Genomic DNA, 25,697 nt, shown 5'->3' on the forward strand with positions numbered 1-25,697 from the left:
CCACTACGGGGAATAATACTGTGTGGAGGGGCCACTATGGGGCATAATACTGTGTGCAGGGGCCACTAAGGGACATAATACTGTGTGCAGGGGCCACTGTTGGGGATAATACTGTGTGCAGGAGCCACTATGGGGATAATACTGTGTGCAGAGGCCACTATGGGGTATAATACTGTGTGCAGGAGCCACTATGGGGATAATACTGTGTGCAGGGGCCACTATGGGGGATAATACTGTGTGCAGGAGCCACTATGGGGATAATACTGTGTGCAGGGGCCACTATGGGGGATAATACTGAGTGCAGGGGCCACTATGAGGGATAATACTTTGTGAAGGGGCCACTATGGGGCATAATACAGCGTGCAGGAATGCGTAGGAGGGGTCGGTCGAGGTCGTCGGTGGGTGGGGGGGCATTTCAAAAGTTTGCCACAGGGCCCCGCCATTCCTAGTTACGCCACTGCCCCTGAGGATTCTTATTTTTGGATGAAACATGTCGGGAGGGGGGCACTAGATTGATGTTTTTACGAATATACCCTAATGGTTAAAAACAGGCAGTCATGAGGTTTTTTAAAAAAAAAAAAAAAAAAAAATGTGTGAGCAGATAAATAGTTAATACAAGTTAATACAGTTTTAGATACAAAATACAGCCATGTTCTGAAACTCATATGAATAAAGTTACATTGACAAAAAAAAAATCTTGTCTTTACACCAGTAGTTGAAACACTGTGTAATCAATAAAGTTTTATTTAAAAAAAAAAAAAAGGTCTGTGATTGGTTGATGTTATGAGCCGCTGTCAGCGCATGTAGTGACGTAGAAATAAGGCGACTGTCACCGCCGTTCAGAATGTTTAGGAAACCAAATCGAAATTTGCGGGTTCGGAAAGCGGCGTCCAGCGAGGAGGAGGAAGAGGAGGACCGGGGGAGAGTGGAGAGGCCGAAAAGGGCTGGCGGGCGAGGATTGACCTGTGGAACCAAGAAGAAGAAGGAGGCGGCAGCGGCGGACAGTGACAGTGATGAGCCGGGGTCAGAGGGGGACGAGGAGACGGACGGCGCTGACCCTGAGCCGTCTGCCCGGAGTGCCGGCCCTCACAGCGCCCTCAGCTTCAGTGTAGAGAAGGAAGGTGAGGCGGAAACTGCACAGCCTTTCTGTACAAGGGAACACGGTCATGTTCTGTCGTAGCCATGGCAGCCTTAAAGGCATAGGACCTAAAAGGGATCCTAGAATAACAGTTTATAATCTGTCTGTGATTCCTGTGTGTGAATGGAGCTGTAGTGTGATCTTGTGATCAGATCCAGTCACTTCTATGGCTCTGTTGTGCTGAGATGGAAACTTATCCCCGAGTCATATAATCCATAGGGGAGAAGTGTCCGATTGTTAGAGGCCTGAGTGTCGGGTCCCCTGGTCATCCGGAACGCTGGAGACTGAAAGTGCCCCAGAGGTCTCCTTGTGACTGGTGGCGGTACACTTGTGTGATAGGCGTACTATTCACTTTCGTGAGACAATGTCAGAGATTACAGTTGCGGCAGCCACATAGTAGTGACTAGACTCACACAAGTGCATGGCCGGTCCATTCAGGAGCCCTCAGGGGGACTTTAGGTCCCCCATTCTCTTGACTACTTGGGCCCAGCATTTGGGACCCCAGCGATCAGACCTTTATCCCCTGTCCTGTGGATAGGAGATACATGGGTGTCCTTTCTAAAGTGTCTCCTAGTAGTGGTCTATGGTAAATGGCTCTCTCTGTGCTTTCTATGATGTTTCATTCCTAGTAGCATCAATGAGTTCTGACCACAGGACATACAGAGGTTGTGTATTCTGCTTTTTTTCTGCCCAATCATAAGCTGCAGAAAAAAATATCAGAAAATAAAAATAGGACGGCGTGCTGCCAGTGCAGATCCCTGAAAATCACTGACTTGTGTACAAGGCCTAGCACCGGATTTCTACAGCTCAATAAAGTAAATCATTACATGCTGTATCAGACTCCTTGTGTGCAGAGTTATTCTCCATAATCTGTATACAAAGTCTTCTGGAGTCTGTGTGGATTCTTACACTGCAGCCATGCAAGTCCCGTTCTCAGGACTCGCCTGTGTGGATGAGTCCTAAGCCTGGGCCAAGTAATTTCTGGGATTTGTCTAACCCTGCTCTCAAGTTATCCATACACATGAGATAATTATCTGCAGATCCAGCTTATCTTAGTAGCATCTGCTGTTAGTCTTATGTGTATGACACCCACAGACATGATATACCCTGCAGATTTCACCAAACTTAGCCAGAAGTCTGTAGATACCTATCCTATGTGTATGGCTAGTTCTAGCTTTGCTCTCAGATGAATTTGTACTAATATTTCTCCTCTCTATTTCTATTATATTTACAGGTGAAGACGGTTCTTTTAAGATCAGGAAGCCCACAGTGAATGCTGTCATATTCAAAGTACAGAAAAAGTCTGAAAATGCTGAGCAAAGAAGCAAAGCACAGGAACAAGGTTGGTGAAGTCTAAATCTATACAGCTAGATGCTGTGACGCAATGTGAGGAATAAAAAGACAGATGGAGTTTTTAAAGGGATTGTCCAAGGGTTTACTTACCAATCCACAGCTTGAAGATAAGGAAGTCTGACCTCTGAGATCCCAAGGGTAGGGGTCTCTTGTCTTTCTCCTCATTTAAAGATGACCTTTCACCAACAACTTCAGCTCTTTCCCCTCACTTTTCCCAAGTATATGGGGATAACTCTCACTTCTACCCAATCAGTTCTCTTTAGGCTGCGCTGATGAAGTCCAACCAGACAGAAACGGTGTCGTCCGTAGCTGAGAAATTGATTTGGTTATAACCCCACATTATGCAGTAAAGACTTCTGGGAAGGTCGGGCATGATGTTCAGGGTGCTTCCCATAGAGGGCGGCATAACAGAGGCACTGTCTCCCTGTTTACATCTTGGGAGACAGATTTGCATATTCTTCCCATGTTCCCAAGTAGTAATTCTGTTAGTTTCAGCACAATTTTGCTTTCTGATGTCACGTGGGCTGTCGTCGTCTTTCTGTTCTGAACCAGGATCGCCCAGTGACAGTATGGCCTCATCCACACAAATGGGTGTGTTTCTGATGTCAGAACGAGTTTGTAACAGAATGCTCTCAGGGAGCACTTGGCGTGGTATCAGAGATGCACTCACCTCTATGGGGGCTTCCAATTCATTCTTTTCAGAACAGAATGGATCAGAAGACCCCCATAGACATGAATGTATCATGGAATGCACCCAAATGTCACTCCTAGTGTCATCTGAGTGCCTACCACTGCAAACTTGGCCCTACATCAGGAGCACAATCGATCTTTGCATGGGGGCCTTAAGAGTCTAACTGTGCTGAAACTAACAGAAAGGATTGCTCAGGAATGATGGGGTATAGAGAAAGAACTTTAACTGCAGTGCAATCTATGGAGAAGTACCTATAGAAGAGGTGCAAAGAGTTGGAGGTGATGAAATTATGGAATGACACTCGCACATGCACCCTGCCACTCCTTTCTGGTCCATGGAAATGATGAAGACAGCTGAGCACTGTATTGTACGCCTCCTCTGCAGTGCCATAGAGCTTATGCCACAAATGCAAATGTAATTGTTCTCTGAGGCCGTTTCATGTCTTATATCAAGGCATAGAGGCGTAATGTGAGACCTGATATAGGCCTTACCCATAATGGGACAGATTTATGATTTTAGGATTTAATAAAATGGAAATCTAACTGTGTTGTAGGACCGGGCAGCAGTTCAGAGTCGGAACAGAATGAGCATGAAAATATGGATGTTCCAGAGAAGGAAGAAGACTCCAGTCCTGCAAGTAACAGCCCGGCCTCCTCTCCGTCACATCATAGATCAGTGGCAGGTCAGCTGGGGCATGTCATTATAGGCTGCTTCCCCTATTGTGATTTATATACATCTTTCTTTACACAATTTACTAGTAGACCAGCAGCTTAGATGATAAGGAGTAGTTTATTAATCTACTTAATCTGACTTCATAGAAGAGCTACGTATGTAGTTTAGATATATACATGTGCCTGGGTCTAACATGAGTCTACAGAGATGCATGCATCCGGTCTGTAGCAGTGAGAGTGCAAAGAATTAAAGGGAATCTCCCAACTTTTTTTTTTTTTTTAATCTGCCAGTAGAGGGCATCTTGTAGACAGCTCTGCTCACCAGGCATTTCTTACCTGCTTTCAGGTTGCCTGTTGTTTCATGTGATTGACAGTCTGACTTGCCAATTTATACTGCTCTGTGGGTGGAGCAGACATCACGTAAGTCTATGTGAAGCAACTTATCTTATAGGGAACCTGTCTGGGACACTAAACCACCCATAGGTCCTTAAGGACTGGGGCTTTATTGTTCCATATCGACCTGTTGAAACACTGTTGGCAGTCTTTTTAAAAAACAAACAAACCTTTAGGCTAAGGCCCCACGGGCTATAATCATAGCGCTGTGGAAAGAACCACTGCGTGATCGCATTGCGGTTCTTTCCGCAGCGCTTTGAAGAGAAAGTTCACAGAGTTTTCCTCCGCAGACTTTTTCTTCCCATTATATCTACGGAAAAGCCGCCGTCGTTTCCGTAGATATAATTGACATGCTGCGATTTGCAAAGCTGCAGCAGCTTTGCAAATCGTAGCGTGTCCGCACTGTGTTTTTTCCGCAAAGTGGGCACGGGATTCGCATGAATCCCATCCCCTTTGCTTGCACTGTAAAACGCCGTGATTTTGTTCGGTGAAGCTGGTGGTTCCTCAGACACATGTCCCTGAGGTGCGGCATGGGTGCACTGGAGCAAAGGTCTATTCATCCAGCTTCACTGAAGAGAAGTGAAATGCTTCAGTACCACCGATGAACAACTTAATGTGGCTATTTGGGACACTAAACCCCTGTTCCATAAGGATCAGTCAGTGGTATAGTGTCCCAAATCAACCCGGCAGGCTCCCTTTACATAGAGTAAAAGACTTCAAGTCCATATAGCTGACGTTCTATGAATTGGTAAAAAAATAAGATTGCTGATCAAGTGACACAACAAGGGAAACAAGTGGAGGCGGTTTTGAAGATAAGGAACCCCTGGTGAGCAAAGTAACAGCTCTAAAGTTTAGAAGATGACCTTTACAATAAAAGAAATTTGTGGAAGTGCTAATTTAAAGAGGATTTTCATGTCCTGTAATATTGTGTGTTGTGTACTGCTGCAAAACTGACCGAGTTCAGCACACTTAGTATTGGTTTATTGAACTTTTGTTCAGCACAGATGAAATCCCAGATGCTAAGCAGATCCGAGCAGCTCGCACACGAAGGAAATTGGCTCGGGCTCAAGGAGATTACATATCGCTTGATGTCTCTCACGAGCGATCAGATTCCAGCCAATCAGAAAGTGACAATGAACTTGACGATCACGAGAAGAGGATTGAATTTGCTCCAGGGCTGAAAACCACTAAGGAGCAGATGGCAGAGGAAATGTGTAAGATTTATCTATCCCATTATAACAAGACTCCCACACACAATGATTGACTGCTGTCCTTGTATCAGTGTGTGTGTACAGGAGGCTGTCAGCCTTCCTGTGTGTCAGGACTCTCACCATCTCTCCTAGGAGTCCTCAGCTTCTCTCCTTTATCATATATCTCTATATATCACAGAGCTCAGCTTCTCTCCCTTCTATCATATCATATAACCTATATATCACAGAGCTCAGCTTCTCTCCTCTATCATATAACCCTATATATCACAGAGCTCATCTTCTCTCCTCTATCCTATAACCCTATATATCACAGAGTTCAGCTTCTCTCCTCTATCTTATAACCCTATATATCACAGAGCTCAGCTTCTCTCCTCTATCCTATAACCCTATATATCACAGAGCTCAGCTTCTCTCCTCTATCATATAACCCTATATATCACAGAGCTCAGCTTCTCTCCTCTATCCTATAACCCTATATATCACAGAGCTCAGCTTCTCTCCTCTATCATATACCCCTATATATCACAGAGCTCAGCTTCTCTCCTCTATCATATAACCCTATATATCACAGAGCTCATCTTCTCTCCTCTATCATATAACCCTATATATCACAGAGCTCAGCTTCTCCTCTATCATATAATCCTATATATCACACAGCTCAGCTTCTCTCCTCTATCATATAATCCTATATATCACAGAGCTCAGCTTCTCTCCCTCTATTATATAACCCTATATATCACAGAGCTCAGCTTCTCTCCCTATCATATACCCCTATATATCACAGAGCTCAGCTTCTCTCCTCTATCATATACCCCTATATATCACAGAGCTCAGCTTCTCTCCTCTATCATATACCCCTATATATCACAGAGCTCAGCTTCTCTCCTCTATCCTATAACCCTATATATCACACAGCTCAGCTTCTCTCCTCTATCCTATAACCCTATATATCACAGAGCTCAGCTTCTCTCCTCTATCATATAACCCTATATATCACACAGCTCAGCTTCTCTCCTCTATCATATAATCCTATATATCACAGAGCTCAGCTTCTCTCCTCTATCCTATAACCCTATATATCACAGAGCTCAGCTTCTCTCTTCTATCATATAACCCTATATATCACAGAGCTCATCTTCTCTCCTCTATCCTATAACCCTATATATCACAGAGCTCAGCTTCTCTCCTCTATCATATAACCCTATATATCACAGAGCTCAGCTTCTCTCCCTCTATCATATAACCCTATATATCACAGAGCTCAGCTTCTCTCCTCTATCATGTAACCCTATATATCACAGAGCTCAGCTTCTCTCCTCTATCATATAACCCTATATATCACAGAGCTCAGCTTCTCTCCCTCTATCATATAACCCTATATATCACAGAGCTCAGCTTCTCTCCTCTATCCTATAACTCTATATATCACAGAGTTCAGCTTCTCTCCTCTATCATATAACCCTATATATCACAGAGTTCAGCTTCTCTCCTCTATCATATAACCCTATATATCACAGAGCTCAGCTTCTCTCCTCTATCATATAACCCTATATATCACACAGCTCAGCTTCTCTCCTCTATCCTATAACCCTATATATCACAGAGCTCAGCTTCTCTCCCTCTATCATATAACCCTATATATCACAGAGCTCAGCTTCTCTCCTCTATCCTATAACTCTATATATCACAGAGCTCATCTTCTCTCCTCTATCATATAACCCTATATATCACACAGCTCAGCTTCTCTCCTCTATTATATAACCCTATATATCAGCTCCTAGTTCTCAGTACTTGATCTGTAAACCCTTTTTATTGTTTGTAGCCTCCAGTAGCCATTCAGACAGTGATGATGAAGAGGTGGATGACATTCAGGACAGATGGGAGGAGCAGCAGATCAGAAAAGCCATCAGATGTCCACAGGTCTGTATACTATATGGTAATGACTCTAATAAAGGGCCTGTACCATTAGGGGGAACTCCTTCTCATATACCCTACAAGCTCATATGGTCACCATGGAGAGATTCTGTCGCTCACATCAGCCCTATACCAGTCAGAGACTCCTGCTCTGAAGAACTTTATCACTCCGCTTCACGATTCACTATTATATGGTCTTTTTCATGAGTACCGTGTAATCCTGGGGCTGCTGTGGAGATATGAGGATGATTTCTGCAGATTCACAGAGTAGCTAGGACGAAATTCGGTTAAAGGGATTATCCAAGACTATGATGTGAATGACCTATTCTTATCCTCGAAGGGAGATCTGGCTGCTAAGCTCTGCAAGCATGTAAAGATACGTCCTTGCAGGATTAGGAGTGGACCTCCCCGTACATATATAAGGGGTGGTTCGGAAGACATTAAGCTAATCTGCATCTATAACATGTTTTATACTCTACTTGTAACTCACTCGTCTTTAGATTTTTAACAGCGCCCTCTACTGGTTATGATTGTAACATTCTTATTTCCCCAATAGACTATGGACGATGATTTGTTACAAGGACGCAGCCCTCCTCGTGTGAAGAAGTATGTTGAACCAAAATTTTCTACACCAATAGTGACTGTGGAGGATGTAAGAAAAAGGCTGGCTGCCAGGTAATTCTATTAAAACCCACATCTGACTGGTAGTGCTGGTGGGGACAGTGAAATCTGCATGGTAAAAGAAGCATAAGACTTCTGCAACTTCTTCTCCTTGGAGGGTGGAATCTGCTCCCAAATCCATTGCAGGTTCTTCTGTGTGAATCTAGCCTGAGAAATTTGACAGGCCTAATAATTGATGACCTATTCTTAGAATAGGTCATCAATTGAAGATCAGCAAGAGTCTGGCACCCAGCACCGTCCCCCCCCCCCCCAATCCCAATCAGATGTTTAATTAGCCCGTAGCATTCTAATGAGTGCTGCAGCCTCTTCATTATTTTGTACATTGTATAGAGGCCGTGCCTTGTATAGCAGAACAGCCCATTTACTTGAATGGGACTGAGCCGGGAACAAAGTGACCGATAATCATGACATCACGTGGCATCTTAGGGAGCGCCGATACTGCTACGAGTAGCTGATCTCCAGAAGTCTTGGGTGGCAGACCCTCCCTGATCTTCACTTGACAATCAATAATTGACAAGACTTGGAAAACCCCTTTAAATCTCATCCACCATGCTGCTACTGAATGGCATAGCTGGCAGATAGTTTGCGGCGGCTAACCTGTTTTGACCTTGTGACCCCGGCCATATTCATTCTAGAGCAAATATCAATCAGATCAGCAACTTCAACACTCCAGCTGGTGTGACCCTACAACCCCCAGGCTCCAGTAACAGCCTAGCCAGTGTGCATGCTGGGAGATGTAGTTGCACACAGCTGGAGGTTGCTGTCCTCTGCTCTAGAAGGGCTTTTCATGCTTTTTGTGCCTGAACCAGAATTTCTCCCATTCTTCCTTCTCTCCAGGATAGCCTCCATTGAGGAGGTGCACAGAGCACACGTCTTAGACAGTGAAAAATACACCCACGATCTTGAAAACGCAAAGAATACTCTTCAGAAACTGGAGGCGTCATCGAGTGAAAAAAGCTACAAGTTCTTCAAGGAGATGAAAGTTTACGTGGAGAACTATGTCGACTGTCTCAATGAGAAGGTAATGATGTCGGAGCAAGGGGAGGAGGTGAAAGTCTGCTCATTCATGTTAAGAATCCTGCTGGTTGTCCGAGGCGTCAGGCATTGGCTTCGTGCAACCTCCAATGCTATAGTTGAGCTTTTGGATATGTTCACATGGTCTCCAAAGACATGTTAGAAAAATGTGACCTGTATTTGAAGTGAATCTAAGGCTGAGCCTCGAGTATCTTTTATTTCGGACTGCGGAGTGTTTCATGCCGTCCATGTATAAAATCTTCAGCGTGTTAGCTGACACTTCTGACAGTGTTCAGATGTAGTTTCAACTTGTTCGGAGCAGTTCTCTCTCCTAAGCTCCAGAGCTCCACACCAATGCTGATACATTGTAACAAACTGCAACTTTGTGATGGCTATATTGTATCTGGTGAGGAATTGAAAAACACAGTATATCAGAACGCTGCTTTTCATTATGTAATAGTAGGGACTTACGCTACACTTTTCCTGTACTGATGATGTCATGTTCATCGTTCACCTGGCACAGCAGCAACACAGTCCTGTTGAAGTGAATGGGACTGAGTTGCAGTCCCAAGCACAGTCCCCTATGATATGTACAACGCTGTGTTTGATATTTGGTGAAGATTTTGCTTTGCTTGACTGAACATGGTGGCTTCTTTAACTGGCTATGGAGAACCTGATTGTTGGACCCCGTTCTGAATATAGGTTATCTATAAATAAGTCTCAGAAACCCCTTTTATGACCGCCCCGCCCCATTTTATGTGATGTAGTGGTGTCGTAGAATGGTCACTGGTAAATGTAGGGTGCATTCACCCCATATTCACTGGGAATGTTCCAGGTGTGTACATCACTTCTAGTCCCAATCTCTCACACAGGCAAATAGAGCCTTTTGTTAAAGGGGTTGTTTAGGGACTTAAACCTACCTTGCTGTATCTGGTGGATTCTTTGTCTGGTTCACCTGATCAGTATCAGTCCCCCGACCCCTCAGTTGCTCTGCCCCTCCTGATCTCACAGATAATTTACCTGTGCTAAGTATACTGACTGCCTAAAGTAAACCCAGCCCCCATAGCGCAGGTAAAGCACCTATGAGATCAGGAGAGGATGAAGGGGGTCGATCAATCCAAGTCTATGAGGAAGAATCCACTAGATAAGTTTAAAGGGATTCTACCAGTAATACAACATTTTTTTTCTATTTACCACGTCGGAATAGCCTTAAGAAAGGCTTTTCGTCTCCTACCTTGCTCAGTCGCCTCCAGCCCGCCATTCCGTAGAAATACCAGTTTTTACCGGTATGCAAATAAGTTCTCTCGCAGCAATGGGGGCGGGCCCCAGCGCTCAAACAGCAATGGGGGTATCCCCACTGTTGCCAGAGAACTCTCTCCAGCGACGCCTCCATCTTCAACAGCAACCGCATCTTCTTCCGGCTGGGGTCACACTCCGCTCTTGCCTTTGTAGAACTACAGAAGCACTGGGGCCCGCCCCCATTGTTGTGAGAGAACTCATTTGCATACCAGTAAAAATCGGTATTTATATGGAACGGCGGGCCAGAGGCAACTGAGCAAGGAAGGAGACGAATAGCCTTTCTTAAAGGAGTATTCCCACCTCACATACTCATCAGTCTTTACTGCTATAAAATCTTCTTTCTTCCTGGTTTCTTGCATCATTTGGTGGGTGGGGTTTCACATGCAACCCGCCGTTTAACTCCGCCCCCAAATTCACATGTAGCTCCGCCCACCCATATTGGACTATGAAGTACAGGCAGGAGCACCTCCATTCTGTGTTACATACAGAGACTGCCTGTCTCTACCATGATGAACACAATGGAATTAGCTAGCCTGATAACTGGGAGAACAGAAGAAATGAAAGCAGCTCCTCTCCCCCATCTGCTAACAGGAAGCTAGGTCACGTGGTGTAGACACAGGAATAGCTAGAAACACAGGCTCGCTCCCTGCACTTAGCCCCTCCTCCCTCCCCCCTGAGAGCAGCAGATACATCACTTGACTCAGGAGCAGCTAAGTCAGGGCTGTGGCCACAAAGAATTGAATAAAGTAAGATAGTGGACAAACAAAGCAGTTTTGCTGAAGCAGTGTATTTAGGAAAAGTCTCACATCCACATTAACAAGCAGTATAGATAGGATCCTTGTGATGGGACAACCCCTTTAAGGCTATTCCGACGAGGGTAATAGAAAAAATGTTGTTTTAGTGGTAGAATCCCTTTAAGTCCCTGGATAACTCTCCTTGATGTGTGATGTCGGGGATATGGAATATCGCTGTGTCTATATAATGGTATACATTAGGACGTCCTCCTGACCTATACCTGTGACATGCTGCAAACACATTGTGAATTTACCTTTATGCTAACCTTGTCTGTCATGGGGCTCTTGTAAAGTGTACAATCTCTTTATTAGATTCAAGAGATTTATCAGTCGGAATCTGAGATGTCGCAGATCTGGGAAGGCCGCAGCAGAACTCTGCTGAAGCGCAGACAGGATGAACTCCAGCTGGAGTCTGCTACAATCCAGAAGCTTGCTGGTGGGTATATTATAATGATATGACTGCCATCTGACATATCCTCTGCCTCCTCATGAGGTGACTGCTGTCTGATGTGTCCTCTGCCTCTTCACATCATAGAAATTTTTCATGGATTATGTCTCTTACTCTCAGGAAATGAAAGTGTGAGTGATGTGTCTGCAGATGAGGAAACAAGGAGCCGCCTGCAGGACCTGGAGCTACGAAGGTGACGTAAGAGTTTACATAGCATGGCTGGGCATTGGTGGGCTCAGTACAGACAATTTTTGAGTAGCCCTCTCTTCCTCAAAATATAAAAGAGGTATCTAACTGATAGAATGTACTAAACGGGGCCACAGTTACATAGTTACATAGTAGATGAGGTTGGATAAAGACATCAGTCCATCAAGTCCAACCTATAACCCAACAATCCCTACAGTGTTGATCCAGGGGAAGGCAAAAAACCCCACGAGGCTTATGGTAATTGCCCTATTTCAGTGCCCCATTATTGTGCACAGCAAGGCCAACCAGTACAACATCTTTTTTTATCTCCCTGATTAAACCATAAGAAGTACCGTACTAGAAGAACACTGCTTATTTCTTCCAGAAATGGGGCCACATCTATCCATGAATGCTCTCTAGCAGCCCCAGTACGCTGTGTAATACTGTTCAGAGGCCCCAGCACGTGGTGTAATGCTCTCCAGCACACCCCCTTCCCCATTCTAGCCATCTCCATTTACTGCTCCCATCGAAATAAATGAAGAGATCTGCATACATAGATACTATGTCTATTCCATGTCTGGATGTGTACGCAGATGGTCACCTAACCAGGCTACATGGAGATCGGAGGACCCTTGTTCTAGAGATAGAGGCAGATTTCAGGAGGGGTGAGACCATCTATCGTACATTTATTTATTTTTATTTTTTTTTCAAATTTGTTTTTATTGAAAATATTTTTTAAGAATACAAACAAGAAATTTATAGCAAATTTCTTGTTTGTATTCTTAAAAAATATTTTCAATAAAAACAAATTTGAAAAAAATAAAAAATAAATGTACGATAGATGGTCGTACATTTATGTCGGTGGCAGAGACCACGGCTAAACTTCAGGGACATGACTTCTTATAGAGACACATTTGCTTCTTGAGTATATTTTCAGATCTGGCTTGCTGTTATATGTATTATATTGCTTATTATGGTATTACTTTACCTTGTGCAGGACGAGAAGACAGCAGAAGTGCGAGGATGACCATGAGGGGATGTCTAGTGATGATGAGCTGCCTCCTGACCAAGAGACTAAATACAAGCAAGACCAAGGTAATGGGGAGGGGGACAGAAGCATTTCATGTGAGGGTTTAGATGAGCAGTGACAACACATCCATCTACTACAGCGACTTGTGCCACATTACAGACTTCTCCCCTCTGCAGTGACAGACTCTGCTCAGCTGAATATTGAATTTGACATCTGTCCTGATCATATCCAACGATCACAGATGTGAGGCTTGTAATGGTGTGTCACAGTTGTCTGCTATGTTGACCTGTGCACATGCCATGTGCCCAAGACTTCTTCCTAGCCCATGTGTGCATGGACAGGTGGGGCTGGCCGTGTCAGAAGGGACATCACTGGTTCCAATCAGGCGACCACTGAGGCTATTAATTGGCCATGGTGGTCATTTGCGCCTCTGCACTCTTGGGTTAGGGTTGTGGCACCCAAACCAAAGACCAGGGGTAGGTAAAGTATCTCTTCCTTTTTTTTTTTTTCTTTTTTTTTTTTTTTTTTTTTTTTTTTTTAATTTTACACTGCCCCAAGTGAACTCTAACATGGCTCTCCAATCCTGGGCAACCTTTTTAATAGGGGTTCCTTATATATTGGCCAGAGTGGTTAAAAAGATCATCTTTCTATAGAACCTGTCCTTTCCTGCATTACACAGGCAGCCCATTGAAATGAATGGACATAGCGTAATGCTTCATTTCTAACAAGTAGGGATTGAAGCAACAGTGCACTGCAGGATGCAGACAGGCCCAAAAAGTAAATGGTAGGGATTGTACAGATGTATAGTATTGATAAACATCACAGGCCTACAATCCATGACAGAGGAATCCAAATACACAAAGATAAGGTTTATATAAGGTGTGACCACGTTCAATGATACTGCCATACCACCATATCACGCAGCTATAGCAGCCCTGACCCCTATGCAGCCTGACTGTAATCTAGATACATTGCCACTTCACCAATGTTTCCCTTCTACAGAGGACGTCCTCCTCCTGTGTAAACCCATCTTCGAAGACGTCCATGAAGATTTCTGCCAGCCTAAGAACATCCTGTCCAAGTTTCATGAGTGGAGGGAGCGGTTCCCTGAGACGTATTATGAGGCCTACATCAGCTTATGTATTCCCAAACTGCTAAGTCCTCTGGTCAGGGCGCAGTTAATAGACTGGAATCCCCTGCAGGTAATGTAACATATGCCTCTTCCTTTAATATGGTCATTCTACACAAAACTGATATTGTATTATGCCTAGTGCAGGGCCTGAAGGGGCGGAGCATGAGACAAGAAGGCATAGAGCAATAAAGAGGACTCTGGTGTCAGGCTCCTCCCCCTTTAGGCGACGCGCTAGGTCATTGTGTCAGTGGACTGTTCCTTTAAATCATGTGTTATGTGACCAGGCTTCCATGTGCTTGTAGTATGAACTGGTGGGGTTGATATCTTTGTTCTCCTCGCCCCAGGACACCACAGAGCTGGAGCACATGTCATGGTATCGTGACCTGGATGACTTTTGTTTCAGTAAACACGACCATGAAAACAACATGGAGGACGACCCAGATCATAAAGTGCTGATGGCTGTCATCGAGAAGACTGTGATTCCCAAGGTTTTAGGTGAGAAAATGTTTTGTCCATGGATGTGTATAAGGCAATGGGGAACAACTCCAATAATCGCTCATTTCGGTGCAGTTTCTGTTTTCTAAAACTGGATATTGGCAAACAAATTGCCTGGACTTGTGGATGGCAACGGTCTGTGTGTATAGCGGGTGACTGTCCTAAGTTTATTTTCTTGTACTGATCCTGAGTTACAACCTGTATTGTACTCCAGAGCTGTGCTCACAATTGTATCTTTAAACAAGCATATTGACTTTCACTAGTAACCAGGGTAGTGAGCGCAGCTCTGGAATATAATACAGGATGTAACTCAGGATCAGTACAGGATAAGTAATGTAATGTATGTACACAGTGACTGTACCAGCAGAATAGTGAGCGCAGCTCTGGAATATAATACAGGATGTAACTCAGGATCAGTACAGGATAAGTAATGTAATGTATGTACACAGTGACTGCACCAGCAGAATAGTGAGCGCAGCTCTGGAATATAATACAGGATGTAACTCAGGATCAGTACAGGATAAGGAATGTAATGTATGTACACAGTGACTGTACTAGCAGAATAGTGAGCGCAGCTCTGGAGTATAATACAGGATGTATCTCAGGATCAGTACAGGATAAGTAATGTAATGTATGTACACAGTGACTGTACTAGCAGAATAGTGAGCGCAGCTCTGGAGTATAATACAGGATGTAACTCAGGATCAGTACAGGATAAGTAATGTAATGTATGTACACAGTGACTGTACCAGCAGAATAGTGAGCGCAGCTCTGGAGTATAATACAGGATGTAACTCAGGATCAGTACAGGATAAGTAATGTAATGTATGTACACAGTGACTGTACCAGCAGAATAGTGAGCGCAGCTCTGGAGTATAATACAGGATGTATCTCAGGATCAGTACAGGATAAGTAATGTAATGTATGTACACAGTGACTGTACTAGCAGAATAGTGAGCGCAGCTCTGGAGTATAATACAGGATGTAACTCAGGATCAGTACAGGATAAGTAATGTAATGTATGTACACAGTGACTGCACCAGTAGAGTAGTGAGCGCAGCTCTGGAGTATAATACAGGATAAGTAATGTAATGTATGTACACAGTGACTGCACCAGCAGAATAGTGAGTGCAGCTCTGGAGTATAATACAGGATGTAACTCAGGATCAGTACAGGATAAGTAATGTAATGTATGTACACAGTGACTGTACCAGCAGAATAGTGAGCGCAGCTCTGGAGTATAATACAGGATAAGTAATGTAATGTATGTACACAGTGACTGCACCAGCAGAATAGTGAGCGCAGCTCTGGAGTATAATACAGGATGTAACTCAGGATCAGTACAGGATAAGTAATGTAATGTATGTACACAGTGACTGCACCAGCAGAATAGTGAGCGCAGCTCTGGAGTATAATACAGGATGTAACTCAGGATCAGTACAGGATAAGTAATGTAATGTATGTACACAGTGACTGTACCAGCAGAATAGTGAGCGCAGCTCTGGAGTATAATACAGGATGTAACTCAGGATCAGTACAGGATAAGTAATGTAATGTATGTACACAGTGACTGTACCAGCAGAATAGTGAGTGCAGCTCTGGCGTATAATACAGGATGTAACGCAGGATCAGTACAGGATAAGTAATGTAATGTATGTACACAGTGACTGCACCAGCAGAATAGTGAGCGCAGCTCTGGAGTATAATACAGGATGTAACTCAGGATCAGTACAGGATAAGTAATGTATGTACACAGTGACTGTACCAGCAGAATAGTGAGCGCAGCTCTGGAGTATAATACAGGATATAACTCAGGATCAGTACAGGATAAGTAATGTAATGTATGTACACAGTGACTGCACCAGCAGAATAGTGAGTGCAGCTCTGGAGTATAATACAGGATGTAACTCAGGATCAGTACAGGATAAGTAATGTAATGTATGTACACAGTGACTGCACCAGCAGAATAGTGAGTGCAGCTCTGGAGTATAATACAGGATGTAACTCAGGATCAGTACAGGATAAGTAATGTAATGTATGTACACAGTGACTGTACCAGCAGAATAGTGAGTGCAGCTCTGGAGTATAATACAGGATGTAACTCAGGATCAGTACAGGATAAGTAATGTAATGTATATACACAGTGACTGTACCAGCAGAATAGTGAGCGCAGCTCTGGAGTATAATACAGGATGTAACTCAGGATCAGTACAGGATAAGTAATGTAATGTATGTACACAGTGACTGTACCAGCAGAATAGTGAGCGCAGCTCTGGAGTATAATACAGGATGTAACTCAGGATCAGTACAGGATAAGTAATGTAATGTATGTACACAGTGACTGTACCAGCAGAATAGTGAGCGCAGCTCTGGAGTATAATACAGGATGTATCTCAGGATCAGTACAGGATAAGTAATGTAATGTATGTACACAGTGACTGTACTAGCAGAATAGTGAGCGCAGCTCTGGAGTATAATACAGGATGTAACTCAGGATCAGTACAGGATAAGTAATGTAATGTATGTACACAGTGACTGCACCAGTAGAGTAGTGAGCGCAGCTCTGGAGTATAATACAGGATAAGTAATGTAATGTATGTACACAGTGACTGCACCAGCAGAATAGTGAGTGCAGCTCTGGAGTATAATACAGGATGTAACTCAGGATCAGTACAGGATAAGTAATGTAATGTATGTACACAGTGACTGTACCAGCAGAATAGTGAGCGCAGCTCTGGAGTATAATACAGGATAAGTAATGTAATGTATGTACACAGTGACTGCACCAGCAGAATAGTGAGTGCAGCTCTGGAGTATAATACAGGATGTAACTCAGGATCAGTACAGGATAAGTAATGTAATGTATGTACACAGTGACTGTACCAGCAGAATAGTGAGTGCAGCTCTGGAGTATAATACAGGATGTAACTCAGGATCAGTACAGGATAAGTAATGTAATGTATATACACAGTGACTGTACCAGCAGAATAGTGAGCGCAGCTCTGGAGTATAATACAGGATGTAACTCAGGATCAGTACAGGATAAGTAATGTAATGTATGTACACAGTGACTGTACCAGCAGAATAGTGAGCGCAGCTCTGGAGTATAATACAGGATGTAACTCAGGATCAGTACAGGATAAGTAATGTAATGTATGTACACAGTGACTGTACCAGCAGAATAGTGAGCGCAGCTCTGGAGTATAATACAGGATGTATCTCAGGATCAGTACAGGATAAGTAATGTAATGTATGTACACAGTGACTGTACTAGCAGAATAGTGAGCGCAGCTCTGGAGTATAATACAGGATGTAACTCAGGATCAGTACAGGATAAGTAATGTAATGTATGTACACAGTGACTGCACCAGTAGAGTAGTGAGCGCAGCTCTGGAGTATAATACAGGATAAGTAATGTAATGTATGTACACAGTGACTGCACCAGCAGAATAGTGAGTGCAGCTCTGGAGTATAATACAGGATGTAACTCAGGATCAGTACAGGATAAGTAATGTAATGTATGTACACAGTGACTGTACCAGCAGAATAGTGAGCGCAGCTCTGGAGTATAATACAGGATAAGTAATGTAATGTATGTACACAGTGACTGCACCAGCAGAATAGTGAGCGCAGCTCTGGAGTATAATACAGGATGTAACTCAGGATCAGTACAGGATAAGTAATGTAATGTATGTACACAGTGACTGCACCAGCAGAATAGTGAGCGCAGCTCTGGAGTATAATACAGGATGTAACTCAGGATCAGTACAGGATAAGTAATGTAATGTATGTACACAGTGACTGTACCAGCAGAATAGTGAGCGCAGCTCTGGAGTATAATACAGGATGTAACTCAGGATCAGTACAGGATAAGTAATGTAATGTATGTACACAGTGACTGTACCAGCAGAATAGTGAGTGCAGCTCTGGAGTATAATACAGGATGTAACGCAGGATCAGTACAGGATAAGTAATGTAATGTATGTACACAGTGACTGCACCAGCAGAATAGTGAGCGCAGCTCTGGAGTATAATACAGGATGTAACTCAGGATCAGTACAGGATAAGTAATGTATGTACACAGTGACTGTACCAGCAGAATAGTGAGCGCAGCTCTGGAGTATAATACAGGATATAACTCAGGATCAGTACAGGATAAGTAATGTAATGTATGTACACAGTGACTGCACCAGCAGAATAGTGAGTGCAGCTCTGGAGTATAATACAGGATGTAACTCAGGATCAGTACAGGATAAGTAATGTAATGTATGTGCACAGTGACTGCACCAGCAGAATAGTGAGTGCAGCTCTGGAGTATAATACAGGATAAGTAATGTAATGTATGTACACAGTGACTGTACCAGCAGAATAGTGAGCGCAGCTCTGGAGTATAATACAGGATATAACTCAGGATCAGTACAGGATACGTAATGTATGTGCACAGTGACTGTACCAGCAGAATAGTGAGGGCAGCTCTGGAGTATAATACAGGATGTAACTCAGGATCAGTACAGGATAAGTAATGTATGTGCACAGTGACTGTACCAGCAGAATAGTGAGGGCAGCTCTGGAGTATAATACAGGATATAACTCAGGATCAGTACAGGATAAGTAATGTAATGTATGTACACAGTGACTGTACCAGCAGAATAGTGAGCGCAGCTCTGGAGTATAATACAGGATAAGTAATGTAATGTATGTACACAGTGACTGTACCAGCAGAATAGTGAGTGCAGCTCTGGAGTATAATACAGGATATAACTCAGGATCAGTACAGGATAAGTAATGTAATGTATGTACACAGTGACTGTACCAGCAGAATAGTGAGCGCAGCTCTGGAGTATAATACAGGATAAGTAATGTAATGTATGTACACAGTGACTGTACCAGCAGAATAGTGAGCGCAGCTCTGGAGTATAATACAGGATATAACTCAGGATCAGTACAGGATACGTAATGTATGTGCACAGTGACTGTACCAGCAGAATAGTGAGGGCAGCTCTGGAGTATAATACAGGATGTAACTCAGGATCAGTACAGGATAAGTAATGTATGTGCACAGTGACTGTACCAGCAGAATAGTGAGTGCAGCTCTGGAGTATAATACAGGATATAACTCAGGATCAGTACAGGATAAGTAATGTAATGTATGTACACAGTGACTGTACCAGCAGAATAGTGAGCGCAGCTCTGGAGTATAACATAGAATTAGTATAAGATAAGTAATTCAGTACTCTCATTTGGCCTTCATCATGAACATTGAGCCATATAGATGTGTTGTATGAGAGTTTGCAGCTTTCTTAGTACAGACTGTAATTCATATTTTATTTCAGCACTTGTTGAACGTGTGTGGGATCCTTTGTCATCTGCTCAGACTGTCAGACTGGTGCATTTCTGCAAAACACATGTACTGGGGGATGAGAAAAGCAAACCTGTGCAGGTGAGATGGTGCGATATATCCCACAGGATGGGATTGACATGACAGATCTTTATCATCACTGCACTTCAGCAAAACTGGATGTAAATGCATGTGTTATCCCACAATTGCTGTTTTCTAAAACTGAACATAATTGTGGTAAAGCCGCCAGAAAACATGGATGTAGTTACATCTACACCAAAACCATAGTATATACATTTGTGCTAACACATAGGCTGGTTACAGGTTTATATTCCCATCTGTGCTCCTGAGTGCCAACACCTATGGCAAGACTTGTGGCATAGAGCAGCCATGCTTGTCTGTTCCCTACAAGCCATAGTCATGTGATATACAATCCCTGGTCATGTGATATGCACCTATGCGTATATAACATGACCATGGACTGTACATCATACGACCCTGGACTGATTTATATCCATTGGGATTACATAGAATGAATGGTGGTGAGCCGAGATCCCCCCCCCCCTCCCAATCCCTAATTTACAGTGATGTCTGTGTCTGGTCTCTCATTCATTCTGATATTTGGGATCGGGATAACCTCATAAATATTAAGGATATTTGGCAGCTCTTGTATATTTGTAACACTTGTACTTTGTTTTAGGGGCTTGTCGATGGTCTGGTTTCAAGACTGAAGAAAGCCATAGAAGATGATGTGTTTATTCCCCTCTACTCTAAGAGGTCAGAGCAGATGTCTACAGCTATTGAATCAGATTCTCCTGTATAACTTAGTAGGGTGGGTTAGGAGACGCAGGAATGACTCAACAAGTCCAGTCATTAAAGGGATGTCACTTTATTTCTATTTACTTGCATGTGCTTGAAAAAGTATCTTCATCACTGTCAGTATGGCGCTCTGGTCCATGTATTGATAGAGGGGCACTTGGCCTGATCAGCGGCCTCCATTGAATAATACTATGCATTGTTTACTGTCATGTTATTCAGTGGAGACCGATGATTTGTCTGGTCTTGTGCCGCCCAGTCAGCAGCCATGTTGGGTTGGAGCACCATACAGTCAGTGATGGAGATCATAGAGTCCAGTCTTCAGCTGGTGAGTAAGAGTTACTTTCATGGCCAGTGCTTTAGCTTTAACCCTACTTTGCACAGTTTTAACGAGGGTCGGTGATATACTTATTGAGCAAATGACGTGGCTTTCACTGTCAGTGACTCCACTGGGACTAAGGGATCGGTCATATGCTAATAACTTAGTAAAGAATGACATAGCATTCACTGTCAGTGGCTACAATAAGACTGAGTACCCAATCATATGTAGTAAAGAGAGCACGCGAGCTACTGCCCCTTCATTTTAGTGACTGTTGTGGTTCTTCACACCTCCACTAAGCAAAGCCTCTGACCGGTCACTGTATGTCAAAAATGACATGTGAAGGTGACGTTCATGCTATAGAAGCACTCAAGATTTGAGATAATCTAGTTCTAGATCCAGGTTGTGACGATGTGTCTGAGCTTTGTCCTCTGCTGTTCCAGATTTTTAGAGGACAGGAACTCTCCACATTCAAAATTTCAGGAAAGACGTTTCTGGTCAGCTGTAAAGGTAAGTTGTGTGACTGTTGTCTCCCTCCATGCTGTATGTACATTAAAGGGAGGGGTTGTCCCAAAATATTAATGAAAATTACCCATATACTGTACATTCATCAAACCTGCTGCTTTTGATGGGTTTGACAGCCATTTGATGTGTATAAGGGCCGACTGATTGTAGATTGTGGGGAGATGAGCCATTATTTACCTTGGATGATAAGACTCTGCCAGTGGAGTATGGTCGCAGCTTTCATCCCTCTTCCCTGCTGGGACCCATGCAATGCTCAGCTGAACCAAGTATGCTTGTGTATAAGGGTAAGTTCATACAGGGTTTTTTGGTCCGGAACGGTTCTGGAGCAAAAACCGGGTAGTCGAGACTGAAAGCCGGTGCACTGCATCCAGCCGCACACTCCGCTCTGGATTAGGCCCAATAAATGGGCCTAGATGGGAGGAGGGAGTGTCTTCAGGTGGAATCGCGAGGTGAAACGGCCTGAAGAATGAACATCTGAGTGGCTGATTTCAATGGGAGCCGTCTTTTTGGTCAGGATTTGGAGGCGGATACGGTCTCAAAATCCTAACAAAAATTTGCCATGTGAACTTACCCTAAGGATGTCGGACAAAATACCTGTTGGCTTGAACCATGGCACGTAACTGAGCGCTATGTTTAGTTATCTCCAGCAGTCCCAAAGAGATTAAAGTAGAGTATGCAGATATGACCGTTGCTTCATTCAAAGAGTATGTTCACACAGAGGTTTTTGGCAGCGGAAAAAATCTGCTTCTGGAATTAGGAAACGGTTTTTTGATGCGGTTTTTCACATGAGGCGGTTTTTGGAGCGTTTTTAGTTTTTGGGTATTTTTTTTCTCCAGCACAGTGTATAGACCCGGAAACTTCTCTTTCAAAAAAACGCTAGCAGTTTTTGCAAAGACCACGCCAAAAAAGCACGATGCGGTTTCTGCCTCCCATTGACTTCAGTGGGTTTTTCGAGCCGGAATCTGCCTGAAGATAGATCATTCAGCTTTTTTTTTTCCGCTAACTGAAAAAAAATGGTAGCGGAAAAAAAAAGTTAGCTGCTCCCTTTGAAATGAATGAGAGGTGTTTTGGCAGGCAGATTCTGAGGCGGATTCCACTTCAAAATCCACTGGCAAAACATCAGTGTGATAGAGACCCAAAGTCTATGGGGAGTATAAAGCTCAGCCACCGCTCGCCTAGACTCCATTATTAACCCTACATGTTCTTGCTTGTGTTTTCAGCTATTTAGGAATCTTCTCCTATGGGATGGATTTCTCCAGGAAGAGATCCTACAAGAGCTCAGCCTGGACAAGCTGCTGAATCGCTACCTCCTCCTAGTTCTTCTCAATGCAGAGCCAGGACCTGAGCTGGTGAACAAATGCTGCAAGGTAACACCTCATGCCAGTGCCGCTGTGTAGCATTGGTTAGCGGTCAGGTTTGGTGGTTGTACTCTGTTCACAAGGCTTTTATTCACCTGACTATGCCATTCAGTACATCAAAGTTGTTGACCAGTTCATTTCTGTTTGATGGTTTATAGGTCAATCAGTGAGAGTCTGACACCAGGGATCGCCACCGATCAGCTATTAGAATGGGGCCGTGCAATATAATTACAGCTTCGTCCCATAAGCGTAAATGGAACAAGGCTGTAATTACTCCACATGGCCACTATGGAGCAAATGTAAAGGTGAAGTGGAACGGCAGGTGTCGGACCTTATTAAAGAGGTCCTTTCATCAGACTGGGCACAGGCAGTTCTATATACTGCTGGAAAGCCGACAGTGCGCTGAATTCAGCGCACTATCTGCTTTCCCGATCTGTGCCCCGGGTAAAGCGCTATCGGTCCCGGTACCGTAGCTCTTTACAGTCAGAAGGGCGTTCCTGACACTCTGACAGGAACGTCCTTCTCCACAGCAGTGCCTATCGCGCTGTACAGTGTGAGCGGGGAGGAAGGAGGCGTTCCTGTCAGAGTGTCAGGAACGCCCTTCTGACTGTAAAGAGCTATGGTACCGGGACCGATAGCGCTTTACCCGGGGCACAGATCGGGAAAGCAGATAGTGCGCTGAATTCAGCGCACTGTCAGCTGTCCAGGAGTATATAGAACTGCCTGTGGCCCAAACCATGAAAGGTCCTCTTTAATCTGTTACTGATGACCTATCAATGAAAATGAACTGAATAACCCCTTTAAAAACCGTATCTTATTGTACACTTATCTAACATGCATAAGGGACTGATCAACCTGTTCCCAAACACAAACTTGGCTGATCCACTTTCTTCTCTGGGTGTTTGTGGGTTAATCCGTCTTGTCCCTCTGCAGATAGTGGACTGTCTACCTCAGAGCTGGTTTAAGGGGCTCGGCGGTGGCGTAACGTTAACACGGCTGGGAAATTTCAGCAAGCACTTGGTCACCTGCGCCCACGCGCTGCACAAGCTGAATGACAGGTCAGTGGTTACTGTACGTGTACTGGGTTATTGGATCTTTAGGTTACTTTCCTTGGGGGGGATATAGTCTGAACACTGGATTGAAGTTTATTCATCAGAGACTTCACTGTGAATGAATTTCAGGATTGTGGGGTCCCAGCAGTCTGATTGTCACTAATGTGGAAGTGATGGCTCGTCTTAGTGATACTGGATGGCATGAAATCCACAAATACTTACCGTGTAGACTGACTTAACCCCATGTCTCTACTTCCAGGAAGGGTATGGAGACTCTTGTGTCGCTCCTGATGAAGATCAAAGCTCAGAGTCTTGCAGAAGACATTGTTGGACAGTACGGCATGGAGGGACATGGCTTGGCTGTATGACCGGCAGCCGAGCTATAGATTGCACACGGCCAGGAGGTTTATTTATTAGACCGTGAATGACGAGGACAAACCTCTCCTGATCTGCTATTTCTTACCTTTTAATTCTACTTTTGTAAACTAATAAATCATTTTATATAGAACTGTGTCTTATCAGGCTGTGAGTTTATTACCAGCTTCACAGGATTGTCAGCAATATTACATAAAGGGATTTTCTGGCCCCAAATTGAGTTTTCACACTGGTGACCTATCTGTTATATATATAGGTATATATATATATATATATATATAGGTATATATATATATATATATATATATATATATATATATATATATATAGTTATATGGCTTTGTTAATGGAAAAATAAAGTTATGGTTTTTGAAACGCTTGAAGAAAAAAACAGGTTGTCTAGGGGTACAAACATGGCTGAAAAACTATTGCAACTCTTCTCTGCTCACTTGAATGAGACTGAGCTGCAATACCACACACAGCCCATGATGACGAGTGGCGCTGTTTCGGGTGGGAAAAAAAGACTGACCTATATTTCTAAGCCTGTATAATAGCAACACCCTCACTCATTTTTCAGTGTATGTGAATATATAAAATTTAATTTTTTATTAGGGCCGGGCAACTACCGCCTAAATCAAAATTGCAATTAATCAGGCATTTCACCTCAATTACAATTAATGGTGATCATTTAGGCCACATCTCTTTTCAAGTATGTGTTGGTTGAACCTTTCGAAGTTCGTCCAGCAGTTTTGTTCAGACCAAAAACACCAGAGCTGCTATTATACTCGGGGTACTCTGCAGACTCCAAAGTATAATGAGCAGAGGCCTCGGGGAGGTGAGTAAATGTAATGTCAGTGGTACTCACCTGGTCCTGCTGCTGAATAACATCAGGGACCGCCAAGAACCAATCAGGGGTCTAAGCAGTCTTTGATGTTATTCAGCAGCCCGGAAGAAGACTGGTGACCAGGAGAGGTGAGTAACACTGGTTTTTATGTTTGATCACCTCCCCTGGCCCTCTGACCTTTATACTCCAGGGTCTGAAGAGAACCAGACTATAATAGCAGTTTGGGTTTGGATATGTTCGGTCTGAACAAAACTAGGAAAAAGCTTGCAGACTATATAATAACCAAATACCAGACTAGAACAAAATGACTTCTGTTACTAATCTAAGTTTATGTAAATTTACAAGCCATTCTCCACTAAGGTAGCCTTTGTATAAGAAGCCCAAGTATCCATTGTTATTAACCATATGTAATGTATGTACACATTGAACAGTAACTCTGCCCTCAAGTGTTTGAGGGAGACATACCGTATATACCAGGGGAATAAAAGCCATGGCAGATTACAAATCACAACCTTCAAGGGGTTATGTCATGAATAATCTGCAAAACTGCTGAACAATGGGGGACTGACGGCCGAGACTCCACTGATCCTGAGAACGGAAGAGAGGTTTTACACCTGTAT

At 43.5% G+C, this 25,697-nt stretch overlaps 1 protein-coding gene across 1 annotated transcript; it reads left to right on the forward strand.

The window, feature by feature from the left end:
* Positions 1–805: 805 nt before the first annotated feature.
* Positions 806–24,366, forward strand: GCFC2 (GC-rich sequence DNA-binding factor 2). The gene is made up of 18 exons (XM_075269206.1): positions 806–1,121; positions 2,373–2,480; positions 3,736–3,864; positions 5,251–5,460; positions 7,280–7,377; positions 7,928–8,046; positions 8,890–9,073; positions 11,472–11,595; positions 11,728–11,800; positions 12,791–12,888; positions 13,826–14,025; positions 14,300–14,450; positions 19,784–19,890; positions 20,489–20,565; positions 21,367–21,433; positions 22,669–22,815; positions 23,740–23,864; positions 24,118–24,366. The coding sequence occupies exons 1-18, from the start codon at positions 845–847 to the stop codon at positions 24,224–24,226; spliced, it is 2,403 nt and encodes an 800-aa protein (XP_075125307.1). The 5' UTR covers positions 806–844; the 3' UTR covers positions 24,227–24,366.
* Positions 24,367–25,697: the final 1,331 nt, after the last annotated feature.

The sequence above is a fragment of the Leptodactylus fuscus genome, chromosome 3 (genome assembly GCF_031893055.1).
Source record: "Leptodactylus fuscus isolate aLepFus1 chromosome 3, aLepFus1.hap2, whole genome shotgun sequence".
In the NCBI taxonomy this organism is placed as follows: Eukaryota; Metazoa; Chordata; class Amphibia; order Anura; family Leptodactylidae; genus Leptodactylus; species Leptodactylus fuscus.